Genomic DNA, 27295 nt, shown 5'->3' with positions numbered 1-27295 from the left:
TTCAGCTCGAGTTAATGGCCCATGTATTCTAAGTCAAAATACTAGAAAAACTGTAACGAGCTAAAAACTATTTACAGTATATCAAGTTATTACCTTCCATTAGGGAAAGGACGATTACCACTTAGGAGCTTCAAAGTTTCAGATTTAGAGCATGCCACAAATGTCTCTGTAATCCGCTATGGTGTTCTGGGCTGGGAGCACACCTGAAATGCCTCTGCACGCAGCTCCACTGTTCTGATCCTCTTTCATAACCTGCTCTAGAGTCCTGGCTCCAGAGCATGCCATGAATGTCTCTGCACCTTGCTACGTAGTTCCAACCCCAAAGCACAGTTACTCGTTCCAAGTCCGCTTCAATGATCTGGTCTCAGAACATGCCAGCTTTCTGTAGAAAGTTTCACCTGAAAATTCCACTGTAACAATCCTCCTCTTCTGGTCTGTTCTGCACAGCTTCGTTCTTCCTGGAAACAGCCTGCTCCGTGCTGCACAACCTTTTTTGGAGTCTAGTACTTGCCTGTTTTTGCAGTCTCCCATGGGGGGGGCTCTACCCCTCAAAGTTTTTGGATGCCAACATTTGCATATGTCACGGCCACTAGACATAACCTCTCAACATCTCCTCCAGCCCAGCACTGCTGACCAGCATCTTATAATGTAGCAATACAGGTTTTACCTATAATCATTATTAGATGTTTATACATTTTTGTTTGTTTTGTTGCAGTACTCACCCAAGTGCAGTTGTTTCTTTGCATGTTTGTCATCTCTTCTATGTAGTCTCCAGATGTGAAATTATGGTATATGCAACGCAGTGCTTGAAATGGATATAAATAAGTGCCAGCATTATATGCTGTATGTGTTACAGTGATGTATTAATGTGAGGAGTGAGGTGCATTTCCCCATTAGAACTTCAAGCGCAACTATCTAAGACCAGTGGTGGGACTAGGGCTGGTGGTCAATAGAAACAGATAACCAAGAAGAGATCCAGCAGTCCAAAAGCAAAAGAACAGCATTTGCTAACCAAAGAGCTTTGCTATTTCCTTGGGTTTCGCTGAATTTTTTTCCTCCATTTCACAACGTGATCATGCGTCTTTTCCCCTGTCCAGCACACTGCCCTGTTTTCCATCATCTGTCCACCATATTGGCTAGTGGTGCTTTTTGCAGGGTACATTAATCATTTCTGTTGTGTGTTTCATTTGCACAAAGCCCATTCTCAGTGCAGAGCATATATGTACAGTAGCATACTAAAAATAAATATCAAAAAAATAAAAAATGTATCTGCTAATTTTGTTTTTCCCATAACTGCCAAATTTCAATCAAATCTGTTAAAGCATTTCTGAGATTTTGGGGTATTTATCTATTTTGGGTTTTTTTAACCCCCAAAATACTGATATATTGAAATGTCCTTTCTTAGAGGATACCTACTGGCCTAGATGTACCATCCTGCCAAATTTCATCTTTTTAACTAAGTGGAAAATAATGTCTTTCTTGGTTTGTTAGTCAGAGCGTGAGTAAATGAAAAAGTCAGATAACTTTGCATAAAAACAGCTTGATAGAATGCCTCCTAAAACTCCTTCTTTTGGTCATGTGGTCGAGTAGCTTTGGTCTTTGTTGTGAGTAGGAATATTCCACATTATACATAGCAAAATGCTTAGCAGCTACTTTGTTTCTAGTGGCTGTACTGTTAATTTTCTGAATGTTATATACATTGTTTAAATATATCAGCTTCATGTATATGACTTTTATATTTAACAAAAAAATTAATAAAAATAATAAAACTTGATTATAAATTGATTTTGAGTATAGCTTACCCAGGCCCCTGTAACATGACAGTTGCTGATAAATTTGCTTCATCCTTTCAATATTCAAGCGACTGGCCTCTGCATGATTTACCATGGGCTTCGGATAATGCAGCCCAATCACACATTTTGCAGCTTTCTGGATGCTCTCAGGTGCATTCCAAGGATCATAGATGTATTTTGCAGGAAAGCCCCTCAGAACTGGCAAATATCGCCTACAAATCAAAATTCAGTATATATGAGAAATAAAGACTTGTCTAGTTCACTATACCTTTGAAAATAGGTTAAGGCTGTCTTATAATTAATACAAAATGAGAAAATATCTATGTATTCTGAAACTGAAAGTCCAATTGTTTTTTCTTTATCAGCAATAGCCTACACAGTTTTATATAGGGAAAAATGATGTGCTATGAATTTTAAATGTTAGCCCAATCAAAATGCCTTCCCTATGTTCACAACTTCAGCATTGTAATTATATTTGTAATGTACAGTGGAACCTCGGATTGCGAGCATAAATCATTCTGGAAACGTGCTTGCAGTCCAAAGAACTTGTATATCAAAATGAATTTCCCCATAAGAAATAATGGAAACTCAGATGATTCGTTCCACAACCCAAAACTATTCATATAAAAATGATTCATACAAAATATAAAGTAAAAATACATAAAACAAATTAACCTGCACTTTACCTTTGAAAAGAATCATGGCTGGTGTGATTGAGTTTCTAAACTCTTGTGGGATTCCACCCAATGGGACGACATGCAGAAGTGCGTCCCAAAGCAATCGCAGTCTCCCAGCGCTGTAGCAGTTCGCCGTAACAGCGAATCCGAAAAGATCGCGAACATGCTAAAGTGTCTGCCGTCGATGGGTGATACAAGGAACATTATAAATGCGCAGGGCACAGTACTACTTGGCCACGACCCTGCCTGACTGCTGTGTCTGTGTATAGGAGAGTGGCAGATCCCGCTACAATAAATAACCACGCTGTTGCTGTTTCAAGCTGAATAAAGCTGGTGTTGCTAAAGTACTGAGACTCAGCTTCGTGTTTTGGGGTGCAAGACGGGGACTCGCACGTCACAGCGCACACACACACACACACACACACACACAGAGTCACAATGCTGTAGTAAACAGTATATGCTCGTATGGATGTTGACTATATGAGTGAGGCACACCGACTCAGACGGAGAACAGGAGACGAATGGCCACAATCCCGCAGCAAGAGAGAAGAACCATCAGCTCAGTTGTGATCACATGACGCTCAGCAGGCAAAGCGTATATTGTACATACTACTCGCATTGCAAGACCTCGCTTGTTTATCAAGTCAAAATTTATTAAAAATTTTAGCTCGTCTTGCAAAACACTCGCAAACCAAGTTACTCGCAATCCAAGGTTCCACTTGTACATGAAAAATGAGTGCCAACTCCTGCTGAAGCTTAACCATCACTTCACTGAGTAAAGAACAAGCATGTTTTAACCAAACATGCACAGACACAGACAGTCAAGGTAAAGTGAGACTTCTCGTACGTGCACAAGCTGCCTTGTTCTAATGTTATTTTCTATCTGCTGTGCTGTTTGTAGGGCAAGTGAATAAACCAAGTTACTCGCAAACCGAGGTTTCACTGTATATTTGTAATGATTTTACTCAAAATTAACATTCTTCTGTACTTTACAATGCTATTAACTGTGACAAAGTTTCATTTGGATTGACTCATTAACAGAGGCATTACTCCAAAACTGGTCAAATTGTGTTTGTGATTTCTGAAATAAATAAATATGTTGAAAATTCAAAACTTAATCGTCCTCACAATATTTTAAGTGGGATAAAGATTTAAAAATGTTGCTACCAAATTACAGTCTAACAGCAGCACTATTTTTCCAAGAAAGTAAGATCCATGTGAAATGTATAGAAGAAATTAACTGTTTTTACAGGTGGGGCTGCCTGAAGGCTCTGCTGTACTACATTAATATCAGTAAATATTCAGTCAGCAGAAAGAAATAAACTCACACAAGGCAACACACATGTTAATATTATCTGTAGTCTTATGTGTTTCAGGAGTACTATTTATAATATCTATACTTTCTTGGATATCTCAAGTTTCTGTTCAACATAAAATAGTTACTTCTGATTTTACAGTAACAGTAAATTTTTATAGAATTCTGTAAATTTGCAGCCAGGCTCAATAGGATGTAATAAAAAATCTAGTTTCTTCTCTTTTACTTTTTTTCATGATATACAGAAAGTGCTTTTTATGTTATCAGTTTATGTTATCATCTTGATCAGGAATCAAGTAGTTCAAGAAAATAGAAGAAAAAATAATGCAAAGGAAAAGCACGGTCTGTAAAGTATTACATTATTAATTATATAACACAGTTACTTTTTTGCAACTTATAAGTAATGTTTTTTTTGCTTCCCCTTGCGGGGATCGAACCTTGGATGCTAGTGCCTGACGCAAAGCCTTAGATGTTGTGCCAGGGCGGCTGGTTCACTTACTTGACAGGGTGTAGATCGGAGTATTGTGCATAGGTCTGATCACAATCTGATATATTTGGGTTATTACCTACCAGGTAATGCCTTATCTCTCCATATATATATAAAATCCAATGTCTGTATGTCCGCTTTTCACGGGAGAACTACTTAACAGATTTAGATCGGATTTTTTTCTATAATTTGTTTGAACATTCCAGTTGATTCTTCTCTCATCACACTAAGTATTATAGTTCACTTGCAATACCGATTTATTTGCATGAATCCGAGAGAGATGCAGTGGGCCAAGGGGAGGGGGGCAGAGCCCCACAGAAATGATGGAGAACCATGGTTGTGAGTTTCTAAACATCACTGAAGAACTGAAAGTTTTGAAGGAACTAACACTAAAGTTTCACACTTGCTACAGGTACCTGAAAACCATTAAGCTTCAGCGTGATGTAGCAGAGCATTGTGAACACCCCAGGAGCACTTGAAGCCGGCATTATCTTTTTTTTTTTTTTTTTACTTTAATTAAGTCATTAGGTTGAGTATGTTGTTGGTGCACAACTGCGTCACTATTTCATTCAGTTGTGAACGCATTTGAAAAATGGCAGACAGCAAGCAAGTGACAGAAAAGAGTTGGGGAGCACTTTATCCTGAACAGAGGAATAAAGGTGGTAAGATGCAAAATAGGTAGGTCTGACTTTATATAACATGAGAGAATAATGGTGATGCACAAACATTTGAAAAGGAAACATACCATTACAGTAGACACCCGCAAAGTCGCGGTTCAGAGTTTGCGGCCTCAGTCATTCACGGATTTTTCCTTAGAACCTATCTAATAATTGTTAGTGGAAACCGCAAATATCCTCCGCAATTTTTATGGCTTTTTTCGTGGCAATACTACACTGTAGAGAGAACATGAAGCAACAGTAGAGGAAAACGTAGCTTGGGATGTTGAAAGTAGCCAATAGAATTTGAAACCGCAGCTCCCAGCAGTCCCTGCAGTGGCTCTGATTGGTCTTCTGCTGAGGGTGCTGAGGCAGTTGAGGTCAAATGATGTCAGCGCGGCTTTTAAAAAGGGGGCCGGTGACCAAAAGCAAAAAAAAAGTTTTTGCGATTTGTGTTTCAAGTTCCTGTCTGTCTGCCTTCTGTTGGGTTACCTGTACCTATTCGTTTTGTCCTGGATCATTTCGTGGTTGGCATCTGGATTGTCTGCCGTCTGCCTGGGTACATGAGGACCGTAAGTAGATTCATGGCCATCCTGCAAAGAAAGGAGCGCTCCTGAACCCATCCACCCGTCTTCACCATTTCAGGAACTAGCAGTAGGACTATCTTTACATTCCCATTCAACGTGCGGATCTCTGGACTATCTATTTTCATCATTACTGTTAAGCTGAGCTTAAACATTATTTAATACATTTGGGGGGGGGGACAATTGATCTGGTGTATGTTTGTTTAGATAGATAGATAGATACTTTATTAATCCCAATGGGAAATTCACATTCTCCAGCAGCAGCATACTGATACAATAAATAATATTAAATTAAAGAAAGATAATAATGCAGGTGAAAAACAGACAATAACTTTGTATAATGTTAAATGTTAACGTTTACCCCCCTGGGTGGAATTGAAGAGTCGCATAGTTTGGGGGAGGAACGATCTTCTCAGTCTGTCAGTGGAGCAGGACAGTGACAGCAGTCTGTCGCTGAAGCTGCTCTTCTGTCTGGAGATGATACTATTTAGTGGATGCAGTGGATTCTCCATAATTGATAGGAGCCTGCTGAGCGCCCTTCACTCTGCCACAGATGTTAAACTGTCCAGCTCCATGCCAACAATAGAGCCTGCCTTCCTCACCAGTTTGTCCAGGCATGAGGTGTCTTTCCTCTTAATGCTGCCTCCCCAGCACACCACTGCGTAGAAGAGGCCGCTTGCCACAACTGTCTGATAGAACATCTGCAGCATCTTATTGCAGATCTTGAAGGACGCCAGCCTTCTAAGGAAGTACTGTATAGTCGGCTCTGTCCTTTCTTGCACAGCGCATCAGTATTGGCAGTCCAGTCTAATTTATCATCCAGCTGCACTCCAAGATATTTATAGGTCTGCACCATCTGTACACAGTCACCTTTGATGATTGATGATCACGGGGTCTTTGAGGGGTCTAGGCCTCCTAAAATCCACCACCGGCTCCTTGGTTTTGCTGGTGTTCAGTTGTAGGTGGTTTGAGTCGCACCATTTAACAAAGTCTTTGATTAGGTCCCTATACTCATCCTCCAGCACATTCCTGATGCAGCCCACGATAGCAGTGTCATCAGCGAACTTTTGCACATGGCAGGACTCCGAGTTGTATTGGAAGTCCGATGTATATAGGCTGAACAGGACCGGAGAAAGTACAGTCCCTTGTGGCGCTCCTGTGTTGCTGACCACAATGTCAGACGTGCAGTTCCCAAGACGCACATACTGAGGTCTGTCTGTAAGATAGTCCATGATCCATGCCACTAGGTATGAATCTAATCCCATCTCTCTTTAAATAAAGATTCGAGTGTGAAGAGAGAGAGAAACTGTTTCTGGAAGTCAGGGTCAGCGTACTGCTGCACGGAAGAGACGCTTAGTTGTTGAAAGAAGGCACGGAGAAGGCAATTGTGAACGAAAAAAAAATGTCACGGAGGAATTAGAAAGCTTAATGTGTTAGCTGAATTTGAAGATGTCCCTTTTTTTAAATGTGAAACGTTTCTGACATAGTGACGGCTGTTATGTAAAAGAATAAGTAAGTTCAGTTAATGCGCGATATCGCGCAAGCGTGTTTATTTTTAGTAACTAACGCATATTTCCCCGTGACCCTGTATTTAGGATTTAGCGGGTTGGATAATGGATGGATGGATAACGCATACTTGAAATAATGAAGGGGTACACACACAAAATTGTTAACGCATGAATGAAAATATGAGTTTTCTTGTATTTTCTTTGTTTATTTAAGGTTATCAACCTACTCCTAATTTAATCCTGTTCCCGGTGTTACTATTGCTCTTGCAACCTGTTTATTATTAAACAATATCAAATAACGAAAAGGAAGAGTTGTTCCATGCGTCCTCTTTGATCAGCTAAAGGCCTTTGGGCAGACATTAATGCAGTAAACCTAAATAACTTGACAATTACATTTCATCCGTTGTAATTTGTCATGAACGTTTTTCATGGTTTAGTGTGTGTGTTTTGTTTGTGCTTTGTTGTATTTAATGTATAATCGCCGTAAGGGGAACAGGGGTGGTATCATTGTTTTCATTACATTGTTTATTTGCTGTTTGATTACCGGTTTGCTTTTATTTTGTCTGTTTGTGAGTGCGTGCGGGTCGGGCCAAGGCTGTGTGCGTTCCTGGAATCTCCACCATAAAAATAAACAAATCGGCGTCTTCTCGACGATGTGAATCTTAGTGGCAACGGACTGCTACAGCGTCATTCATTTCTCCTTGCTGCTGATTGACTGTGATGCATCTCCAGCTGAGTGTTCTTGTGTTTTCCGTTTTCTTCCTCTTAACTCTTAAACCGCCACAACCGGCTATAGTCATTTCCCAGTGCCATTTGCAAGCACGCAGGAGCTGATCAGTCAGTGCCGTGCATTCGTTGAGCAGCCAGCTCATGACCACTGCCAGCCCCTTGTGAGCAGGGGGGCTGAACGCACCCCTAGAAGACACGGACGCTCCTCAAAAAAACCTTCTTAAAAAACTCTGATAGACTACTTTCACATTGCTCCTTTACTTACTGGGCTTACTTGCGGCTGCTCTGTCGCGTGACGCTACACTTAATTAAAAGTCTGAACAGCACCTGTCCTTTTTGGCAGAGTGCTTTGTTTCTCTCTCCTCCCCCAGGCATCCTCTGCTCCTGTTGGGGGGTCCTGCTCCCGTTGTGCTCCCCTATGATGTTTGTCTATGCTTTAATCGAGAACTAACTGCATACTGAGCTCATTTTATTTCTGAAAGAGACATGTTTGTTTGAAGTGTTTGAATAAAGTTCCTGTCTCTACAATCTCCTGTGTTTCTGTGCAATTCTGTGACCCAAGCGTGACACCCTACAGCCTCACTGTCCCTGGGATTGAGCCGCTGCACTAGACCAGCCTGCCAGCGTCAGCGTTTACCTCTGTGTGCTTGAGTGCAGCCAGTTCAAGCACAGTTGGCTTGGTGATTTACTGAATTTCATCCATGGTGTCAGTTGCACCTTGTATATATTGTTCCAGTAGTTTTTTTAAATAGTTTTTACAGTTCATTAGTAGTGTGTAAAATGATCAGTGTTGCAGTAATTGTGATGCTCTTTGCAGGGAAAAAAAAATGTGTTCCATTAAAATTTCACTTTTTCTTTGCGAATTGTGACGTTTACTTAAAAAGTGCAGCAAAAAAGTATTTGGCGTCCAGTGATGCATTAACCCCAAGTATGTGGCACTTTAAGGGTTAAAGCCCCAAGATGCCACCGAAACGCTCTGCACCTTCTAAGGCTTCTGGCAATGAAAACACACTTGCATGAATTACAGTACATATAGCGGTAAAATCAGTATTTTACATTCTAGCACTGCAGGAGACATAGCAGTACAGTATATAGGTTTACTTTTACATTCTTTATTTTTAGGTAATGTATTAAGCTGAGTTTGAAATTAAAGTGTTTTGGGGGCATATTTAGGGTTTAAACTATAAAAATAGGCATTTTTTTTAACCACATCCAAAATTCAGGTTTTCATTCTAATGATTTTCTTAATTAGTGACCTATTTTTGCTGCTAATTACCTCTTAAAGACTCAGATTATCAAAATAATTGTTTGTTGCAGACCTAGTCTAAACAGGTGTTTTACATTAAGCCACATGTAACCTGTAATAAACACATTAAAAATGGTAAACGAGGAATTAACACCCATAATCTAATTCAATATCACTGTCATTAATTGTCTGTTGAAATCATGCCAGCCCATGACTTATAAAACAACCTTACGTAGCATCAGTGCTCTAACTAGTAAATCATTCTATGTAAAAGAATAATGGCAACAGTGGTGCTGATATCAAACTATTTATATAGCTCTAGTCTTGTTATCCTAACACAGGTTTACAGTATAGTTATGATCATGCTGCAGTGGTTTCACCTATAGATGTGCACTACATTAGTACTATAGTAACAAACCATAATTTAACTAAAAGATCCAGGAAAAGCAAGATAAATGTAAGTTATTGCCTTTTTAAGATCCTCCAACACTACATTACAGCTGTAGTCCTCTGAGACCTTAAATGTGGCCAGCATTAGACCTTTTATAACATTGCAAGATGCCGAGAAATTAATTCATGCTTTTGTTTTAATCACCTAGATTACTGTAATGCACTAATATCAGGTCTGCCTAAGAAAGACACCAATTGGTTGCAATTAGTCCAGATTGCAGCAGCAACAACCTTAGCCAGAAAATCTGACCACATCGCACCAGTTTTAGGGTTGATTATCCGATTCCATTAGAATTGACTTTAAAATACTACTACTGGTATCCATCCATCCATTATCCAACCCGCTATATCCTAACTACAGGGTCACGGGGGTCTGCTGGAGCCAATCCCAGCCAACACAGGGCACAAGGCAGGAAACAAACCCCAGGCAGGGCGCCAGCCCACCGCAGACTGGTATCTAAAACCTTAAATAATCTTGCTCTTTACTATATTTTGAAATATCGGTGGTTCTACATTCCAAGTCATAACCTTGAATATTCTAAAAATGGTCCGATTATTATTCAAAGACCTAAGCATAAAAGAAGTGGTAAGGCAGCCTTTTGCTGTTACGAACCAAAAATCTGGAATATGTTACCAGTAGACACTCTCCAGGTTAACATTGTGGATCACTTTTTTTTTTAAAAACACTTTTTAAATTTTGTGAAATTTTGGTTCTACCCTTAATACACTAAATGATCACACTCTTCAATGACTCTGCAATCATTATTAATCTTTAGTTTTCGTTTCAGGTTCTTCTGTGGTGGTACTCTGAACCACCATCACCTGGATCAAAGACCTTTGTAGCCACATTCGATGCTTGAGTGAAAGCAGATACCCTAACTTGTCACGAGACCCACAGCATTGAATCTTCTAAGATAAGGCCTAAAAGAACCAATAAAGAACTATTTATGTTATGTAGAATGGTGGGTGGTCTTTTGACCTGCCTGGAACCCCTGCAGATTTTTTTTTTCTGCTAGCCACTTGTCCTTATCATTGGACTTGCATTTAAAGACTTAAAAAAACAATTCTATATTTAAGGACTATACTTCTCCTAATTATGTATCTATATTATGTAAGTATGTATAATCTGTGTTGCATACTATATTTTCATTATTATTCTTATGTAATTTTAATGTTTTTTCATTGCTTGTAACTATTTCTTTGACATTCTGCAAAGCACTTTCAGCTACATCCTTTGTATGAACATGTGATATAGAAATAAATGTTATTTTGTTTATTTTAGTGTTTTATGATGGTAATAGTCTGAAGTGTATGTACGTTTCTGTTTAGAAATCCAAATTTACTAAACACCTAGAGAGCTTAATGGGCATTTTTAGCATTATTATCTCACTGTGTTCCCCATTACCTGATGTAATCTCCATTAGGATCTGTTCTCCTTCCAAAGCCTACTGGACAATAACAATGAAAAAACTGTTGGAAAAAGGAACTGCAGGAGAGCCACATCCAGCTGCCAGCATTCACACTCCAATCTGCATCAAGTAGTAATTCTTCAAAAACCTATAAGGGCACAGTTCAAGAGATAAGATCCATGAACAGAAGATAATGTAAGATCTAAAGCATCAATTAACACACAATATGTACTAGAAGTAAATATATATGATAAAATATACAAACATTTCTGAAATATTCAAAGTGGGCATTTGTAACTTAACGAAAGCTGAAAATAAAAGCTATGTCTAGGCATTTTTAAAGGTTATTTATCTTTTAGCCAGAAGCAGCTAAATTGTAAGATTTAAGGTTAAGAAAGACATACCACATACAGAATTTTTGTATACAGTGTATGTATTACATAAAAAGTGCACTGAAAAAGCATTCAGTCCCTTGACCAATCCTCTGGACAAGGCACATTCCATCACAGAGTGAACACACACACGCGCAGGACAGCCAATTTAATAATAGCAATTAACAACCAGTGTGTCTTTGCACTATGGGAGGAAAGTCATCCACAAACAGGAACAACATGCAAACTCCACACAGGGTGCACCCAGGGCATGAACCCTAGTGGTCTTTTTGCATGGCAGCAACACTACCTCAGCACCTCTGGCATTTTTTTAATTCTATTTTTAAGTAGTATGAGTTAATGTGAGTGTGCTCTGTGTATAGCTGGTTTATGCCTTGTGCACAAACTACCAGGATAGTCTCTCTACTCAGGTGAACCAAGCATCCTAGTGTGCTGAGAAAGGATACCTCAAGGCAAATAAGAATTCAGCTGCCTGGTACAAATAAAAAATGTTAATAAATGTAATTTTTGGATTACTCTGATAATAAACTATATTGTATAAAACTACAAACTAAGTAGTCAGTTGGATAATATCATTCATCTCTTACATGTACTGCTTTAGGAAAAAAATCAATGTCAAAACAGAAAAATTTCTGATGGATTTGTAAAATCAAATCAACCTCAGTTTTCTTATAACCAATTCATTTCTATTTTATTTTCTCTGCTAATTGTTATTTTTCATACTGCTTAAACATTTACATGACACATTTCCACACTTACAAATGCTTCCTTCTGTAGCTAAGGAATACAGAGTTTTTTCACAAAGAGGTCCTGTGGTAAACTGGTGCCCATTATGGGCTATTTCTCTCAGTGCTGCACAGATAGTGCCTTGAGTTGCTAATTATGACAATACAGAGAATGTATTTCATTAATATGCTACAAGCACAGATGACTATTGTAGTATTTTACGGCCTGCTTGAATAATTTCATTAATAATCCATAGTTAATTCAAAACACAGCACTAGGCATCATAACAAAATTAGGAAATATAACCATATAGCTCCAGTTTTAATTTCTTTATTAGCCATCAGTAAATTTCATAGCTGATTTTAAAATCTTTTCAACATACAAAGTCACTAATGGCGCTGCCATTGTTTATTATAAAAATTATTAAAACCTGTGAACCAATACATACATTATGATTACGAGTTGCAGGCTTACTTGATATTTGGATGTTAAATTAAACTAGTGCAGAAGTCAGAGCCTTTAGTTATAGGGTCTGCTAATTTCTGCAATGATGTTTGTGTTACAGAGGCCCCATAACTCTGAGTAATTAATCAGACATTAGCTATGTGATCTTTCGATAGAGATCCTGGTGAGTCTGCTCACTTTGCTAAGTCTTTTTCATTCACTACAGTGTAAGACATCTTACCAGCTGAAGAATCATGCAGAAGTGGAACGGTTCACTGAGCTTTCCAAAGAGTATAAGTTCAAGTTAGTTTAAAAATAAGGTACAGACACAATAATTTAAGGTTGTCAAAGCTTCACTTATAGATTTTACTTTAAAAAGAAATGATACCTTGCACCACAATTTTTAAAACAAGTGCTCAGATTTGGATTATACATTCTTCTCTTTAGATATTCTTTTAACAAAAATTTTTTTTAATTTTACAGAACAGTGCAATTTAATATATTTCTTTATACTACCCTACTAAATTAATGTTATTGAATATATGTTATTAAATAAAGGACATGCAGTGGAACACACTTTCAGTAACTCCCTACACATTAGATACTTCAATTGTAATTCCACTTGAACAAAAATGCTATGATTTAGAACAGAATAAAACATTTACATTACCTGCAGAATACAAATTTTTAAATCTGTCAAGTTTTTACAGCAAGATCTTCAATCCATTCCATTTACTTACCTTCATTCCCTCCTCCCAGCTGATCCACAGATCGCCACGAGTAAGAAAGCAAGCCACTGCATGACGAGCCAGGTGATGAATCCAACCTTCCTGGCGTAGTTGTGTCATGATGGCATCAATCCACGGAAATCCTGTCCTGCCCTCAGCCCACTTGGCTAGAGCCTCTGGGTTCTTGTCCCATGGGATCTGAACACATATGGGGTTTCCCTCCATTTTATCAAATCGAGGATTATTAGTTGCTGCTGTATAGAAGAATTCTCGCCAGAGAAGCTGTCCATATAGAGATAAAGGAGGAGAGCTGTTCTTCTTGACCTTTTAAAAAGAAATTAAGACTCCATTGGACCTTTTGGAAAAACACACACAATGTCTGCTTATACAATTTAAACCAGTGGAAGCCATTTATGCCATGCAGATTCAAAAATGTATTCTTCAGTTCAACATGAGGTGCCTTTTGAAAAGTATGTAACAATGGATAAAGTTGGTAAGGGTACACCGAGAATGGGACTGGATAACATTTAGAACAATAACATGTAATCCTGAAAACAGAAACATGGCTACATGGTGTGATAGGGCTGTTTACCCAACTGATGTGAAAAAGAAAAAACACTCCTTGCTTAACTGAAACGTGCATTCTTTTCTAAATTAACAATAAACAAAAGTGAATAGAAGGAAAATAAAACAGTATAAAAACAAAAAGCTAAACAGGAAAACAGTAACAACCACGAACACTAACAGTATTTATCCTGTAGACCTTCAGAATGGAAAATAATTTACGTCAAAATAAAATGGCAATGTGAATGTGAAATTAAGTAATCATATTATATATATATATATATATTTTATAGGAGTCCATAAATTGTGGAAAAACACATAAACAAAAGATAAGTATTAAGAAAAGTCACCAAAAAATCTTTTGGTTAATCCTGTCAATTACTTTTTAATGATTGTAGCAGGTACTGTAGGTGGCTAAAGATGTTTAGCACTACTAGAAGCTGCATTCCAACTGGTGAATACACAAATGTGGTTAAAAGTTGGAATGTTCATCTTTTATAGATAGAGATCACATGTCCATATAGTTATACCGTCTTCATATAGTTAATGCCTGTGAAGAACTGGAAGCTACTAAAAATCCTACCCTCACTCTCAGAAGTCTGCAATGCTCCCTAGCTAAAACTGGAGTGAAGGTGCTTAGGTCCACAATTTCAATAGCTCTACGTAAAACAGGCCTCTAAAGGAGGGTAGCAAGAAAGAAGTCCTTCCTTAAGAAGGTCAACATGAGAGCATGTATAGCATTTGCTACAAAGCACGAGAAAGACCCAATTAAGACCCAAATTATATAGGAGAAGGTTTTATGGTCAGATGAGACCAAAATAAAACTTTCTGGCCAGACTTCAAAGCGGTACATGTGGCGTAAAACTAACACCGACCATTGCCTCAAGAAACACAATTAACTACGGTGACACATGGTGGTGGCAACATTATGCTGTGGGGATGCTATTTATGTTTTGGGACTGGGAATCTTGTCAGAGTTGAAGAGACAATGGACAGTCACAAACACCACGCAATATTTGCTGGAGAACTTGTTCCAGTCTGCTAAGAACCTTTGGCTCTGGTGAACATTCATCTTTCAACATGACAATGACCCTTAACATAACTCGAAAGCAACACTGGAATGTCTCAAAACCAGAAAGGTGAATGTTTTCAAAAATCCAAGCCAAAGCACAGATCTTAACCTATTACGAATCTGTGGCTCTATTGGAAAACTGTAGTCCAGAGGTGCCACCCACCAACCTAGAGGATTTCTGTAAATTCTGCCAAGAAGAATATGGAAGAATCACTCCTCAACAATATACAAAACTGGTACTTACCCCAAAAGAATTAAGGCTATTATTACAGCAAAAGGGTTCTCAACAAAAAGTATTAAATACTTTAGCAAACACTAACCTTTGAGTTTTTCTTCTTCAGTTAAATATTTACAGAAAATGGTTTATTTTGACTCTGGAAATGTATTGTTAAAGCATAGCAGTTCACATTTAAAATACTGAATGGATAAATAAGTGTACAAATATTTTATCTAGCAGAAAAATATGATGACTTTCAGGGGGATTGAATACTTTTGCATACCACTGTAGGTAGAGAGGATAAATATTCTCATGCTGGAGTTGTGGGTTATTTTTGCTGAATCGGGGAGACTGGGGGGAGAGAGAGACAGTATGAAAGGGCGATCAGAGATACAGGCTCTAGGATTACATTACGGAAGGGGGACAGCACAAGACTAGCAGTGTGTCTTCTTTTAGCAGGTGTTTTAGTGAAGAGTGAGAATGTGTAACTACATAGTTAGGATTTTAATGTACACTTTATTATTATTTAATAAATGCACCCAATGTTTGGTACATTTACAATGTCAGATTATTATTAAAATTTATTTTATCTGCAAAACTACCACTTCCCTCATTACCTTGATGTTTGTCAGTTTGAATGTGAGAAAAGTAGCACTAAAGACATTTAGAAGTCAATCACTGCTTCAAGATCTGCCACCAAAACATGTAAACATTGACAGATATGTTTGTTCCAGCCTTTTGATTACACTAATGGAGCACAATTCAACCAGGAATGACTATGATGCCTCCCCTATCCGGATATGGTGGTAAGGTGCAAATGTAGAATGTGTTCTCAAATGTAACACCAATAAAAAGTATATATCTATCTGCTGGGACAATTCAAATTTTGTACTAAAACATAAATTTCATAGAAAGTTAGCTAACATAATATTTTAAGAAATCTGATCTTACAAATACTGTTTAGTATAGTATTAACTTTTTTCTATTAGTTTGTAATTAAATGACCTGAACTTAAAACTTAAGCTTGAGCATTGACCCAGCCAGTATACTTAAAACTTACTAGGGGCTCAAAAAATAAGACTAATCTCCAGCATTGTATTTGATTTTTTGATTTTTTTTAACTCCTTTCTCTAAATTAATGCTAGCATAACTGCTCCTTTATGGAGCATCCACTGCAAAAATTTTCTTACTTACAGAAAGCAACCAATTTATTTCTACATTTTAAATAAAAGTACTAGCACTGCATTGTACATAACGATTATGCCAAAGGAAATGCTGACTATATGCGAGTCATTAAGACATGTAGCATATATTAAGTAATTAATATATACCAGCTGAAGCCCACCGTAGCATATGGCGGTATAAAAATAGGAACAGAAAATGGTGGGAAAGGAATTCAGAAATCAAGAATAAATAAATACTTCTTGAAAGATGCAGTTGTGAATAGGTGTTTTGGTGGAGACGACAGATAATGAGTCGAAAGATCTACTTGTACTACAATATCAGGTCAGTGCTCTGGTCTTTGGGTGTCCGACAGTGCATGTAGAATTTCCGGGCAAGTAGGATTACATGTGAAAGTGATAAATAAATCAGGCTTTCCGAATTTATGTACTATGGCCATGGCATCCTGATAGTTTTATTGCATGTATCTTGGACTTCCTGGAAATGTGCATGGTAATATGATCATTTTGCCTACACGTACGTTGTTATTTTCAGCGTTTGCTTGCAGTGCGTCCGATAGTCCTTTGTATTGTTCCACATGCGGATCTTGTTGATGTAATCTGAGATAGCAGAGACGTGTGCCCTCTGTTTTAACATACGCATCTACGATGTACTGTTGGAATAGTTTTCTGCTGGAGTGCAAAATACTAAATGTATTCCTCATTGCTAATCTGCATGCGTAAAATTGGCACTGAGTAAGCCTTATTCGCTTGGCGGTTCTTTTATCGGGAACATGTTGTAAATATTTGTGCCAGCCAATGTCTCCGTAAGGGAATAAAAGTGGATAAACTATAGGATCGCAATTCATATTGAGCGTGGAAATCTGTTTACATGAGTTGCCTATGGGATAGATGCAAATGTCCCTTTTGGCAGGCGGTTCGCCATCTTCTCTGACGAAAATCGCTGCAACATCGGTGTGACATGTCGGGGCATTGTATCGTCGTAAATTCTGCCTAGGGTTTTCCTTGAAAACCATTCGTACAGATGCTGTTGGATTGGACCGAGTGATTTCATACATGTGTTTGTATGATTTAGCAAAGGGGTTGATGGTTTAGAGCATGGAATCTAGCCGGAGAAGTAAATTTTTGCTGCATGCAGAGTTTGCTTTATTTTGTAAGCGTACTTCAGTAGCTTGTGATGTGTCAAAAACATACAACTGTCCATATCCTGGAGAGGTAAAAGTGTTAGTGTATAGTGGAGAGATTTGGTGATAAATTTGCCCGTGTATTTTAAAACAGTATGGTCCGTGGCCAGGAGGTTGAGTTATCTGTGCACTTATGGAAGCAAACACCAGAGAAGATTCGAATGTTCTCGAATGTGTTCACGATAATTTTTAGCTTCTGATGTTTGCCGTGTAAGAAGCTGTTGTAAAGACACAGGTGGCTCCCACAAAGGTGGTAAAGCTACTTTACCGTTGTGGCAGCACCTCGAGTACTTGTTGGATGTATTACGCTCAGCAGGCCAGTATAGTGCATGACAGTGTTTACACTGCTGGTCTGGAGTCCCAATGTTGTACTCTTGGATGGGAAGACAAGGAATTAGGTGAAGAAGTACCTGTGGTAACGGGAAGAGGATTGTGTGTATGTCTGCCGAGACTGCGCTGGTTTGGAAACATTGCTTTGCAGATGTCACATTGCAAGAGTTGTGAATGAGTTTTGTTGTGTTTAGTCAGAAAATCCTGTGTAGTGAACTTCTTATTGCATTTCTGGCACTCATATAGTTGTTGGGAAGAATGCCTTTTCTTGTGCTTAGTAAGTGAGGTTCGTGTTTGAAAAGTTTTATTGCAGGAATCGCACTGGAAGAATGTGGGGAAGGGTTTGGAGGAGGACAAATAGGAATCTAGAAATGCCGTGTCGGCTGCGTGTGTGTGGGACCGATTTTGAAGAAGAGCCACAGGCAGCGTGGGGAAGGGTTTGGAAGAGGACGAATAGGAATCGAGAAATGCCGTGTCAGCTGCATGTGGGCGGGACCAGTTTTGAAGTGGAAGCAGGACGAACCAGAAGAGAAATATATATGAGATGCTTTTGAAACAAAAAATAAATAAATAAATACCATGTCATTCTAAGCTCACCTTTTTGTACAAGTCTGTCAATTTAAAATAAAAGAGGCGACAGGATAAACAGCCAAAGCGCAAATAAGGACTCAGTCCTGTTGGACTTGCAAGAAGTGAGTTGGCATTCATTCGTGGTCGTTCAAAGTTAGCCACCCATGCCTAAAAAGAAGAAAAAGAAGTTATTTCATAGAGATCATATTTCAAATCACAATAAGATATTGTTTTATGTATGTGTACCTACATGTAGTGCAGTGCCTATAAGGTGTATTCACCCCATTGGACGCTTTCACATTTTACTATTTACTATTATTATTACAGTGGATATTATTACTTTTTTTATTATTGATCAACAGAAAAAGCCCATTCCCACTCCAGGACATTAACATTGTTGTTTTTAAGTCATTCACGTATAGTTTTGGCTTTATGCTTGATGTCTCTGTCTTACTGGAAAACAAATCTTCACACAAGAAAGTTTCTTGCATACTGCACCAGATCTTCCTCTGGGATATACCTGTATTTTGCTGCATTATTTTTCTATCTCTATCCTCACAAACCTTCTGTGACCAGTTAGCAGAGACACTTTCTAACAGCATGTTGCTGCTTCCATCCTTCCCTCAAGGGGGATGGTGTGTTTTTGATGACGTGCATTGTTCAGCTTATACAAAAAAGTGCATTTAATCTGATGGCCAAAAATCTGAATTTCTGTCTCTTCAGACAACAGAACTTTCTTCCAGCTGATTTCAGTTTGCGTTCTGACAAACTGTGTGTATGTGTGTACTTTTAACAGTGAAAACTGTGACTGTTGAAGCACCCAGGCAACAGTTGTAAGTACAGTGTCTCGAATCTCAGTTATTGTTCCTTATAAATCCTTCAGATTTCTCATAGGATGCATTATGGGCTCACTCATTAGTCTTCTTCCCTGATTACTCTGTTTCTGTGATAGCATGCTCTAGGGAGATATAAAGCTGTGCCATACTATTTCCATTTATTAATGATTGATTTAATTCTACAGTAAGGAATACTCAGTGTGTTGGATATTTTCTTTTATCCATTCCCTAAATTAAGCTTTTCAAGTACCCTTTCACAGAGATGCCTGGAATTTTCTTTTGTCTTCATTGTGTAAGTTACTCCATGATACGAAATCACAAGTTGGGACATTATAGATACAGGTGCGTTTCTTGACAATACTCAGGTGATCACCATTTAATGATCTGACTTCTAAAACCAATTGGATGCACCATTAATGTGTCAAATTAATGGGGAATAATACTTAAGTAACACTTGTCATTAAACGGTCCTTCTCTATTAATCAGTGTCAAAAAAGTCCAACTAAACCCTCTGTGATTCAATATTACATCCATCCATCCATCCTCTTTTGCTTATCCGAGATCGGGTTGCAGGGGCAGCAGCTTGAGCAGAGATGCCCAGACTTTCCTCTCCCTGGCCACTTCTACTAGTTCTTCTGGGGGAATCCCGAGGCATTCCCAGGCCAGCCGAGAGACATAGTCAATATTACAGAATAAAATATAAAAACTTTCAAGAGGGCGAATATTTACATGCAATTCAAATGTATATTTTCCATAGCAGTATCAAAATCGTCTTTCTTACCTTTCTCTCTAAATGTCTTTCCAGTCGAGTGAGAGCTTCAGTCTCACCACCTGGCCATACAGCAGAGGGAAGTCCTTCAGTATCAAATCCTAAAAAAAAAAAAAAAAAAGTTTTCAAAGGATTGTAAAAAGATTTGTGAATTTACTTTGATTTGTATTTAAACAAAAACAGATTAAAGACAAGATGTTTCAAGTTTTACCTAATAAACTACATTTTTTTTAATATATGTGTATTCTGAAATTGATGCACACAATTCAAAAAAGTTGGTACAGGGTAGTTTAGGACTACTAACAATGTGATAATTTGAAATAACAAGATGATGTTAAACAGGTGAGGCACTCATGTTACAGTATATAATGAGTCTCCAAAACCAGCCTAATCTGTCAAAAGCAAACATAGGTTGAGGCTTACTAACTTGAAAACAGACGCATCAGCAAATAATCCAGCACTTTGAGAACGTTTCCCAAAGATAAATCAGTAGGAGTTTGGACATTTCACTCACTACACTGCACAATATGATTAAAAGATTCAAGGTATCCAGTCAATTCTCTATGCATAAAGGGCAAGGCCAAAACTAATTCTGAATACTCATGACCTTTGATATCTGAGATGTCACTCTCTTAAAAAATATCTTACATCTGTAATAGATATCATGATATGGGCCTGGGAATACTTCAGTAAATCTTTGTGACTCAACAAGTTTACACTTTACTATGCAAAGCAGAAGACATACATCAACACTATCCAATAGTACCATTGATGCCCCTAGGCCTGCTTTTATCTGAAATAAAAAATAGCACAGTGAAATTCTAGCGAGTTCCTCTTAAGTTGGATAAGGAGCCCGGAACACACAAAAAACTCCTACTCTTAGGAAAATTAATTTTATTATGTACGAAACCTGACAGAACCTGAGCCCCAATTTGATGTCCCCAGATGGAGTTGTCTTTTATGAATTTATACAAAAAAAAGAAATAATCACCCCAACAATTATTTAACCAAACAAAAAGAATATATATTATAAATCAAACAAAACATAAAACACTCTTTAAATCAATCCTTATCAATCTAAACACTAATTAATATGCCACCCCCTTTAACCCTTCTATAATATACAGAAAGAAAGAAAGAAAGAAAGAAATATAACCTATTTATCGACAACACCAATATATTCACAGTACATACCCGTCTAAATACACATATATACAAATATAAATTAGACATGCGCACACACAATCCCCACACGTTCCCCAGTCCCTTTTATATTAACTCTGTTTAAAGTCTCTAGACACACGGCCTGGGAAGTTTGTGATAAATCCAGCAATCCAGTCAGATACGCTCCGCTGACTCGTATAATGTATTACAGTAATCCCTCCTCCATCGCGGGGGTTGCGTTCCAGAGCCACCCGCGAAATAAGAAAATCCGCGAAGTACAAACCATATGTTTATATGGTTATTTTTATATTGTCATGCTTGGGTCACAGATTTGCGCAGAAACACAGGAGGTTGTAGAGAGACAGGAACGTTATTTAAACACTGCAAACAAACATTTGTCTCTTTTTCAAAAGTTTAAACTGTGCTCCATGACAAGACAGAGATGACAGTTCAGTCTCACAATTAAAAGAATGCAAACATATCTTCCTCTTCAAAGGAGCAAACAAATCAATAGGGCTGTTTGGCTTTTAAGTATGCGAAGCACCGCGGCACAAAGCTGTTGAAGGCGGCAGCTCACACCCCCTCCGTCAGGAGCAGAGAGAGAGAGAGAGAGAGAGAGAGAGAGAGAGAGAGAGAGAGAGAGAGAGAGAGAGAGAGAGAGAGAGAGACAGAGAGAGACAGAGAGAGACAGATAAAAAAATCAATACGTGCCCTTCGTGCTTTTAGGTATGCGAAGCACCGTGCTGCATGTCGCTTCACGAAGCAGCTGCACAGAAGGTAGCCAACGTGAAGATAATCTTTCAGCATTTTTAGACGAGCGTCCGTATCGTCTAGGTGTGCGAACAGCCCCCCTGCTCAATCCCCCTACGTCAGGATCAGAAAAAGTCAGCGCAAGAGAGAGAGAGAGAGAGAGAGAGAAAAGTAAGCTGGGTAGCTTCTCAGCCATCTGCCAATAGCGTCCCTTGTATGAAATCAACTGGGCAAACCAACTGAGGAAGCATGTACCAGAAATTAAAAGACCCATTGTCCGCAGAAATCCACGAACCAGCAAAAAATCCGCGATATATATTTAAATATGCTTACATATAAAATCCGCGATAGAGTGAAGCCGCGAAAGGCGAAGCGCGATATAGCAAGGGATCACTGTAATAGGTAAAAGAAGCAATCTCACCGGCCTGGCGACGATTCTTTGTTAAAAGCTGAAATCCGTCTCACCCGGGTGTCTCTGCGTTAGCGTCCTTCCATGGCCGCCGCCCGCATCACAAATGCAACGTAAAGCCGTGCGCTCCAAAGATCCTATCCGATTAGCCAGAACTCCTTTTCGATGCGTCCAACCATTATTATTACGGAGCCTTACGTGCTTTACCAATCACTTCTTTTACCAATTCACCTTCCCAGATAACTCTTTAAACAAACTTTCTTCTCACTCCTCTTTTTTTAAAATTCGCGCCTCCTTGCCTTTTGAAGTGGGTTCTTCCTCTTACATCACACCAAAGTACATTTTGGCAAGGACCCCCAGGCATTGTTTGGACCCCTACTCCCCTTAAAGAGATATCCCACAGTCAGTTATTACTTTGGACATAATCTCTAAAGGGAAGCAAGCGGCAGAAACAATTAAAAGCACACAAAAAAAATATGTGACAACCGTTACAAAATCATGTTTTGTGTTCCAACAAATCAACTTTTCAAATAGTTTTTGGAAAAAAACGTATGTTCTCTGTGACAAAGAAGAAAAGGATCATCCAAGCTGTTAACAGCGTCAGCATCTGTCTCTTGATATGAAGGTGTGTCAGTGCGCATGGCATGATAAACTTGCACAAATGTGAGAACCAAATATAGCACCATTAATGCAGAAAAACATGTACAACTTTTGGAGTAATGTATGCTACCATCCATCTGCCTCCTTTTCCAGGGATGTCTTTACATTTGCCAGCAGAGCAACTCCATACCACATTCTGTTACAAGTGCATGACTGTATAAGTTAAAGAGAGCAACTTCTATGCTGGTCTGCCTGCACTCCTGACCGGTCTCCAATTGAGAATATGTGGTACACTATTAAGCCACAAAATAAGGCAATAAAAGCCCTGTACAACTGCACAGCTGAAGACGTAAATAATGGATGAATGAGGGAAAATTTCACTTGCTATGCCCAAAGTGTTATTAAAAGAAACAGTAATGTTACAAAGTGGTAAAACACTCAATTGTGTCAACCTTTTATAGAACATGTTGCAATACGACACATTATATGTGTTGTCCTAGTGTTTTCAAAATGGTACAGTGTGAACAGAATGCACAAATCACTCCTTTTAAATTTTATTAGCATTTTACATACTGTGCCAATTTCTTGAAATTGGGTTTTTTTTCTGTGAACTTGCTAAAGCACTCTGACTCTGGACTCCATGAATGACACCATAGAAAAATAAACAATACTAAAAAAAAATGAAACAGATAAAGGAAGTGCTTTGGTGTAATACAGCTGTGGGCAAAGGAAAAAGCCACTTTAGTGGACAGACATGAAACCATGTGCCATACAGGCAGGTCTAGAGAGTCTAGAGAGGTTATTTCTGTCTATTTTGTAATTTGCTTTACTTGTATCTATTTTAAATAGTATAGGCTTATTATAATTAAAAATGGGACAAGTAAAATGAAGCCATGGCACTATATCAAACATGACTTACTATGTCCTTGCATACACATGTATAGAATCCCAATGTGCATTTACGTTTTCTTTATTTTAATAAAAAAAAGAAATGAAGAAATACTAACAATGGTTCCATACTAACAACAGACTCTTTAACTACGTAAAGAATATAATAAATGAAGAAAAGTGAACATGACAAAAGTCCGACTATCACAAATAATGTTTATGTTTAGCAAGCAGAAATAATTTACATTAATACTGATTTAAGAAAAGGTCAAAGCATAATATAGCATTCATATAAAGAAGCATTTGAGCCTTTTCCAGTTATTCTGACAAACAGATATGCCGTTACTGAAAATGCCAGTTGTTCATATTTCTTTCCACACTGTTAAAAGGTGTTGCCCTACACTCTCTTTTTCTGTATCTCTCAGTCATATCACTGTTCTGAGTAATAATTTCTCCATTGTATGGAAAAATACACTGTGATTAATAAAACAGTGAATGAAAATAAATTATTTGCTTTCTTACTTTTATTTTATTACTTATATTTTTTAGGATATTACATATATCAAAATGTAATATGCAATAGTCTCTTGTTAACATGCTATATATAAAACATAAAAACATTATAAAACTGTGAAACTTGGATTATTTAAATGCCTGTGTACTTGTTAGCTGTATAAATTAAATTATTTCACCAGGATAGATATACCTGATTTATATAAAATAATTTCTCAACTGAGACCCTCCGCCTGCGTCCTTGACCCAATACCAAAAAAGCATCCGACAGGCTAATTGATAGTATTCTTGACATAGTAAGCTCTTCATTAGATACAGGGGTCTTCCCAGACAGTCTTAAGACTGCTGTAGTTAAACCCCTACTCAAGAAAAATAATGTGGACTCCTCTGCTTTTGAAAAATTTTAGACCTATTTCGAATCTGCCTTTCTTAAGTAAAATCCTACAGAAGGCAGTCATTATGCAGCTAAATGACCACCTCAATAAACATGCTATTCTTAACCCAACCACAAGGGGATGCACAAGCCAGTGTGTTTCTTCGTGCCGGTCCCAAGCCCGAATAAATGGGGAGGGTTATACCAGGAAGGGCATCCGGTGTAAAATTTTGCCAAATCAATATGCGGACAACAATACAAATTTCTATACCGGATCGGTCGAACCCCGGGTTAACAACGGCCGCCACCAGTACTGTTAGCCAACAGGGTGCTGGCAGAAATTGGGCTACCATTGGCCGAAGAAGAAGGAGAAGAAGAGGGAGGAAGACGAGGCAGGAGGAGAGGAGGAAGATAAAGAGAGTGGAACTGACATTAGGAACTTTGAATGTTGGCAGTATGACAGGTAAGGGAAGAGAGTTAGCAGATATGATGGAGAGAAGGAAGGCTGATATATTGTGCATGCAAAAGACTAAATGGAAGGGGAGTAAGGCCAGGTGAATCACAGGTGGGTTCAAATTGTTCTATCATGGTGTGTATAGGAGGAGAAATGGAGTAGGGGTTATTCTTAAGGAACAGTATGTCAAGAGTGCTTTGGAGGTGAAAAGAGTGTCAGACAGAGTAATGATTATGAAGCTGGAAATTGGAGGTGTGATGATGAATGTTGTTCGTGCATATGCCCCGCAAGTTGGGTGTGCAATGGATGAGAAAGAAGATTTTTGGAGTGAGTTGGATGAAGTGATGAACAGTGTACCCAAGGGACAGAAAGTGGTGATTGGAGCGAATTTCAATGGACATGTTGGTGAAGGGAACAGAGGAGACAAGGAGTTGATGGGTAGGTATGATGGAAAGGAGAGGAATGAAGAAGGTCAGAGGATATGGATTTTGCCAAAAGGATGGACATGGTTGTGGTGAATACATATTTTAAGACCAGTGAGGAACACAGGGTTACATACAAGAGTGGAGGAAGATGCACACAGGTAGATTACATCCTATGCAGAAGAGTCGATCTGAAGGAGATTGAAGACTGCAAAGTTGTGGCAGGGGAAAGTGTAGTTAAGCAGCATAGGATGGTGGTCTGTAGGATGACGTTGGAGATCAAGAAGAGGAAGAGAATGAGGGCAGAGCCAAGGATCAAATGGTGGAAGCTGAAAATGGAAGACTGCAAGGTTGAGTTTAGGGAGAAGGTGAGACAGGCACTGGGTGGTAGTGAAGAATTACCAGACAATTGGGAAACTACAGCAGATGTAGTAAGGGTGACAGCAAAAAGGGGACATCTGGAAAGAGGAAGGAGGAAAAGGAAACCTGGGGTGGAATGGGGAAGTACAGGAGGGTATACAGAGGAAGAGAATGGCAAAGAAGAAGTGGGATAGTCAGAGAGATGCAGAAAGTAGACAAGAGTACAAAGATAAGGTACAAGGTGAAGAAAGAGGTGGCATAAGAGGTTGGACACTAAGGAGGAAGAAAAGGACCTGTATTGATTAGCTAAACAGAGGGACCAAGCTGGAAAAGATATGCAGCAGGTTAGGGTAAAAAAGGATAAAGATGGAAATGTACTCACAAGCGAGGAGAGTGTGTTGAACAAATGGAAAGAGTACTTTGAGAGGCTGATAAATGAAGACAACGAGAGAGAGAAGAGGTTGGATGACGTGGAGATAGTGAATCAGGAAGTGCAATGGGTTAGCAAGGAGGAAGTAAGGACAGCTATGAAGAGGATGAAGAATGGAAAAGCTGTTGGTCCAGATGACATACATGTGGAAGCATGGAGGTGTTTAGGAGAGATGGCAGTGGAGTTTTTAACCAGATTGTTTAATGGAATATTGGAAATTGAGAGGATGCCTGAGGAGTGGATAAGAATTGTACTGGTGCCGATATTTAAGAATAAGGGGTATGTGCAGGTCTGCAGTAACTGCAGGGGAATAAAATTCATGAGCCACAGCATGAAGTTATGGGAAAGAGTAGTTGATGCTAGGTTAAAAAGGGAGGTGATGGTTAGTGAGCAGCAGTATGGTTTCATGACAAGAAAGAGCACCACAGATGCGATGTTTGCTTTAAGGGTGTTGTTGGAAAAGTGTAGAGAAGGCCAGAAGGAGTTGCATTGTGTCTTTGTGGACCTGGAGAAAGCATATGACAGGGTGCCACAAGAGGAGTTGTGGTATTGTATGAGGAAGTCAGGAGTGGCAGAGAAGTATGTAAGAGTTGTACAGGATATGTATGAGGGAAGTTTGACCGTGGTGAGGTCTGCAGTAGGAGTGCCAGATGTATTCAAGTTGGAGGTAGGATTACATCTGGGATCAGCTCTGAGCCCTTATTTATTTGCAATGGTGATGGACAGGTTGACAGACGAGATTAGACAGGAGTCCCCGTGGACTACGATGTTTGCTGATGACAATTGTGATCTGTAACATTAGTAGGGAGCAGGTTGAGGAGAACCTGGAGATATAGAGTTATGCTCTGGAGAGGAGAGGAATGAAGGTCAGTAGGAACAAGTCAGAATACATGTGTGTAAATGAGAGGGAGGTCAGTGGAAGATGAAGATGCAAGGAGTAGAGTTGGTGAAGGTGGATGAGTTTAAATACTTGGGATCAACAGTACAGAGTAATAGGGATTGTGGAAGAGAGGTGAAAAAGAGAGTGCAAGCAGTGTGGAATGGGTGGAGAAGAGTGTCAGGAGT

At 38.8% G+C, this 27295-nt stretch overlaps 1 protein-coding gene across 1 annotated transcript in view; it reads right to left on the bottom strand.

Moving 5' to 3' along the window:
* cry1b (cryptochrome circadian regulator 1b) overlaps positions 1-27295 on the bottom strand; it is an 89626-nt gene that overhangs the window by 20085 nt on the left and 42246 nt on the right. The window contains exons 5-9 of the mRNA XM_028815944.2: positions 19880-19968; positions 18290-18430; positions 13157-13468; positions 10851-11002; positions 1803-2005 (exon numbers count right to left, since the gene is read on the bottom strand). Coding sequence (XP_028671777.1) covers positions 1803-2005; positions 10851-11002; positions 13157-13468; positions 18290-18430; positions 19880-19968 — 897 coding nt within the window. The remainder of the gene's footprint in view (positions 1-1802; positions 2006-10850; positions 11003-13156; positions 13469-18289; positions 18431-19879; positions 19969-27295) is intronic.

The sequence above is a fragment of the Erpetoichthys calabaricus genome, chromosome 1, assembly GCF_900747795.2.
Source record: "Erpetoichthys calabaricus chromosome 1, fErpCal1.3, whole genome shotgun sequence".
Taxonomy (NCBI): Eukaryota; Metazoa; Chordata; class Cladistia; order Polypteriformes; family Polypteridae; genus Erpetoichthys; species Erpetoichthys calabaricus.
Note: the sequence above shows the minus strand (reverse complement) of the source record. Positions and strands in the feature narration are given on the sequence as shown.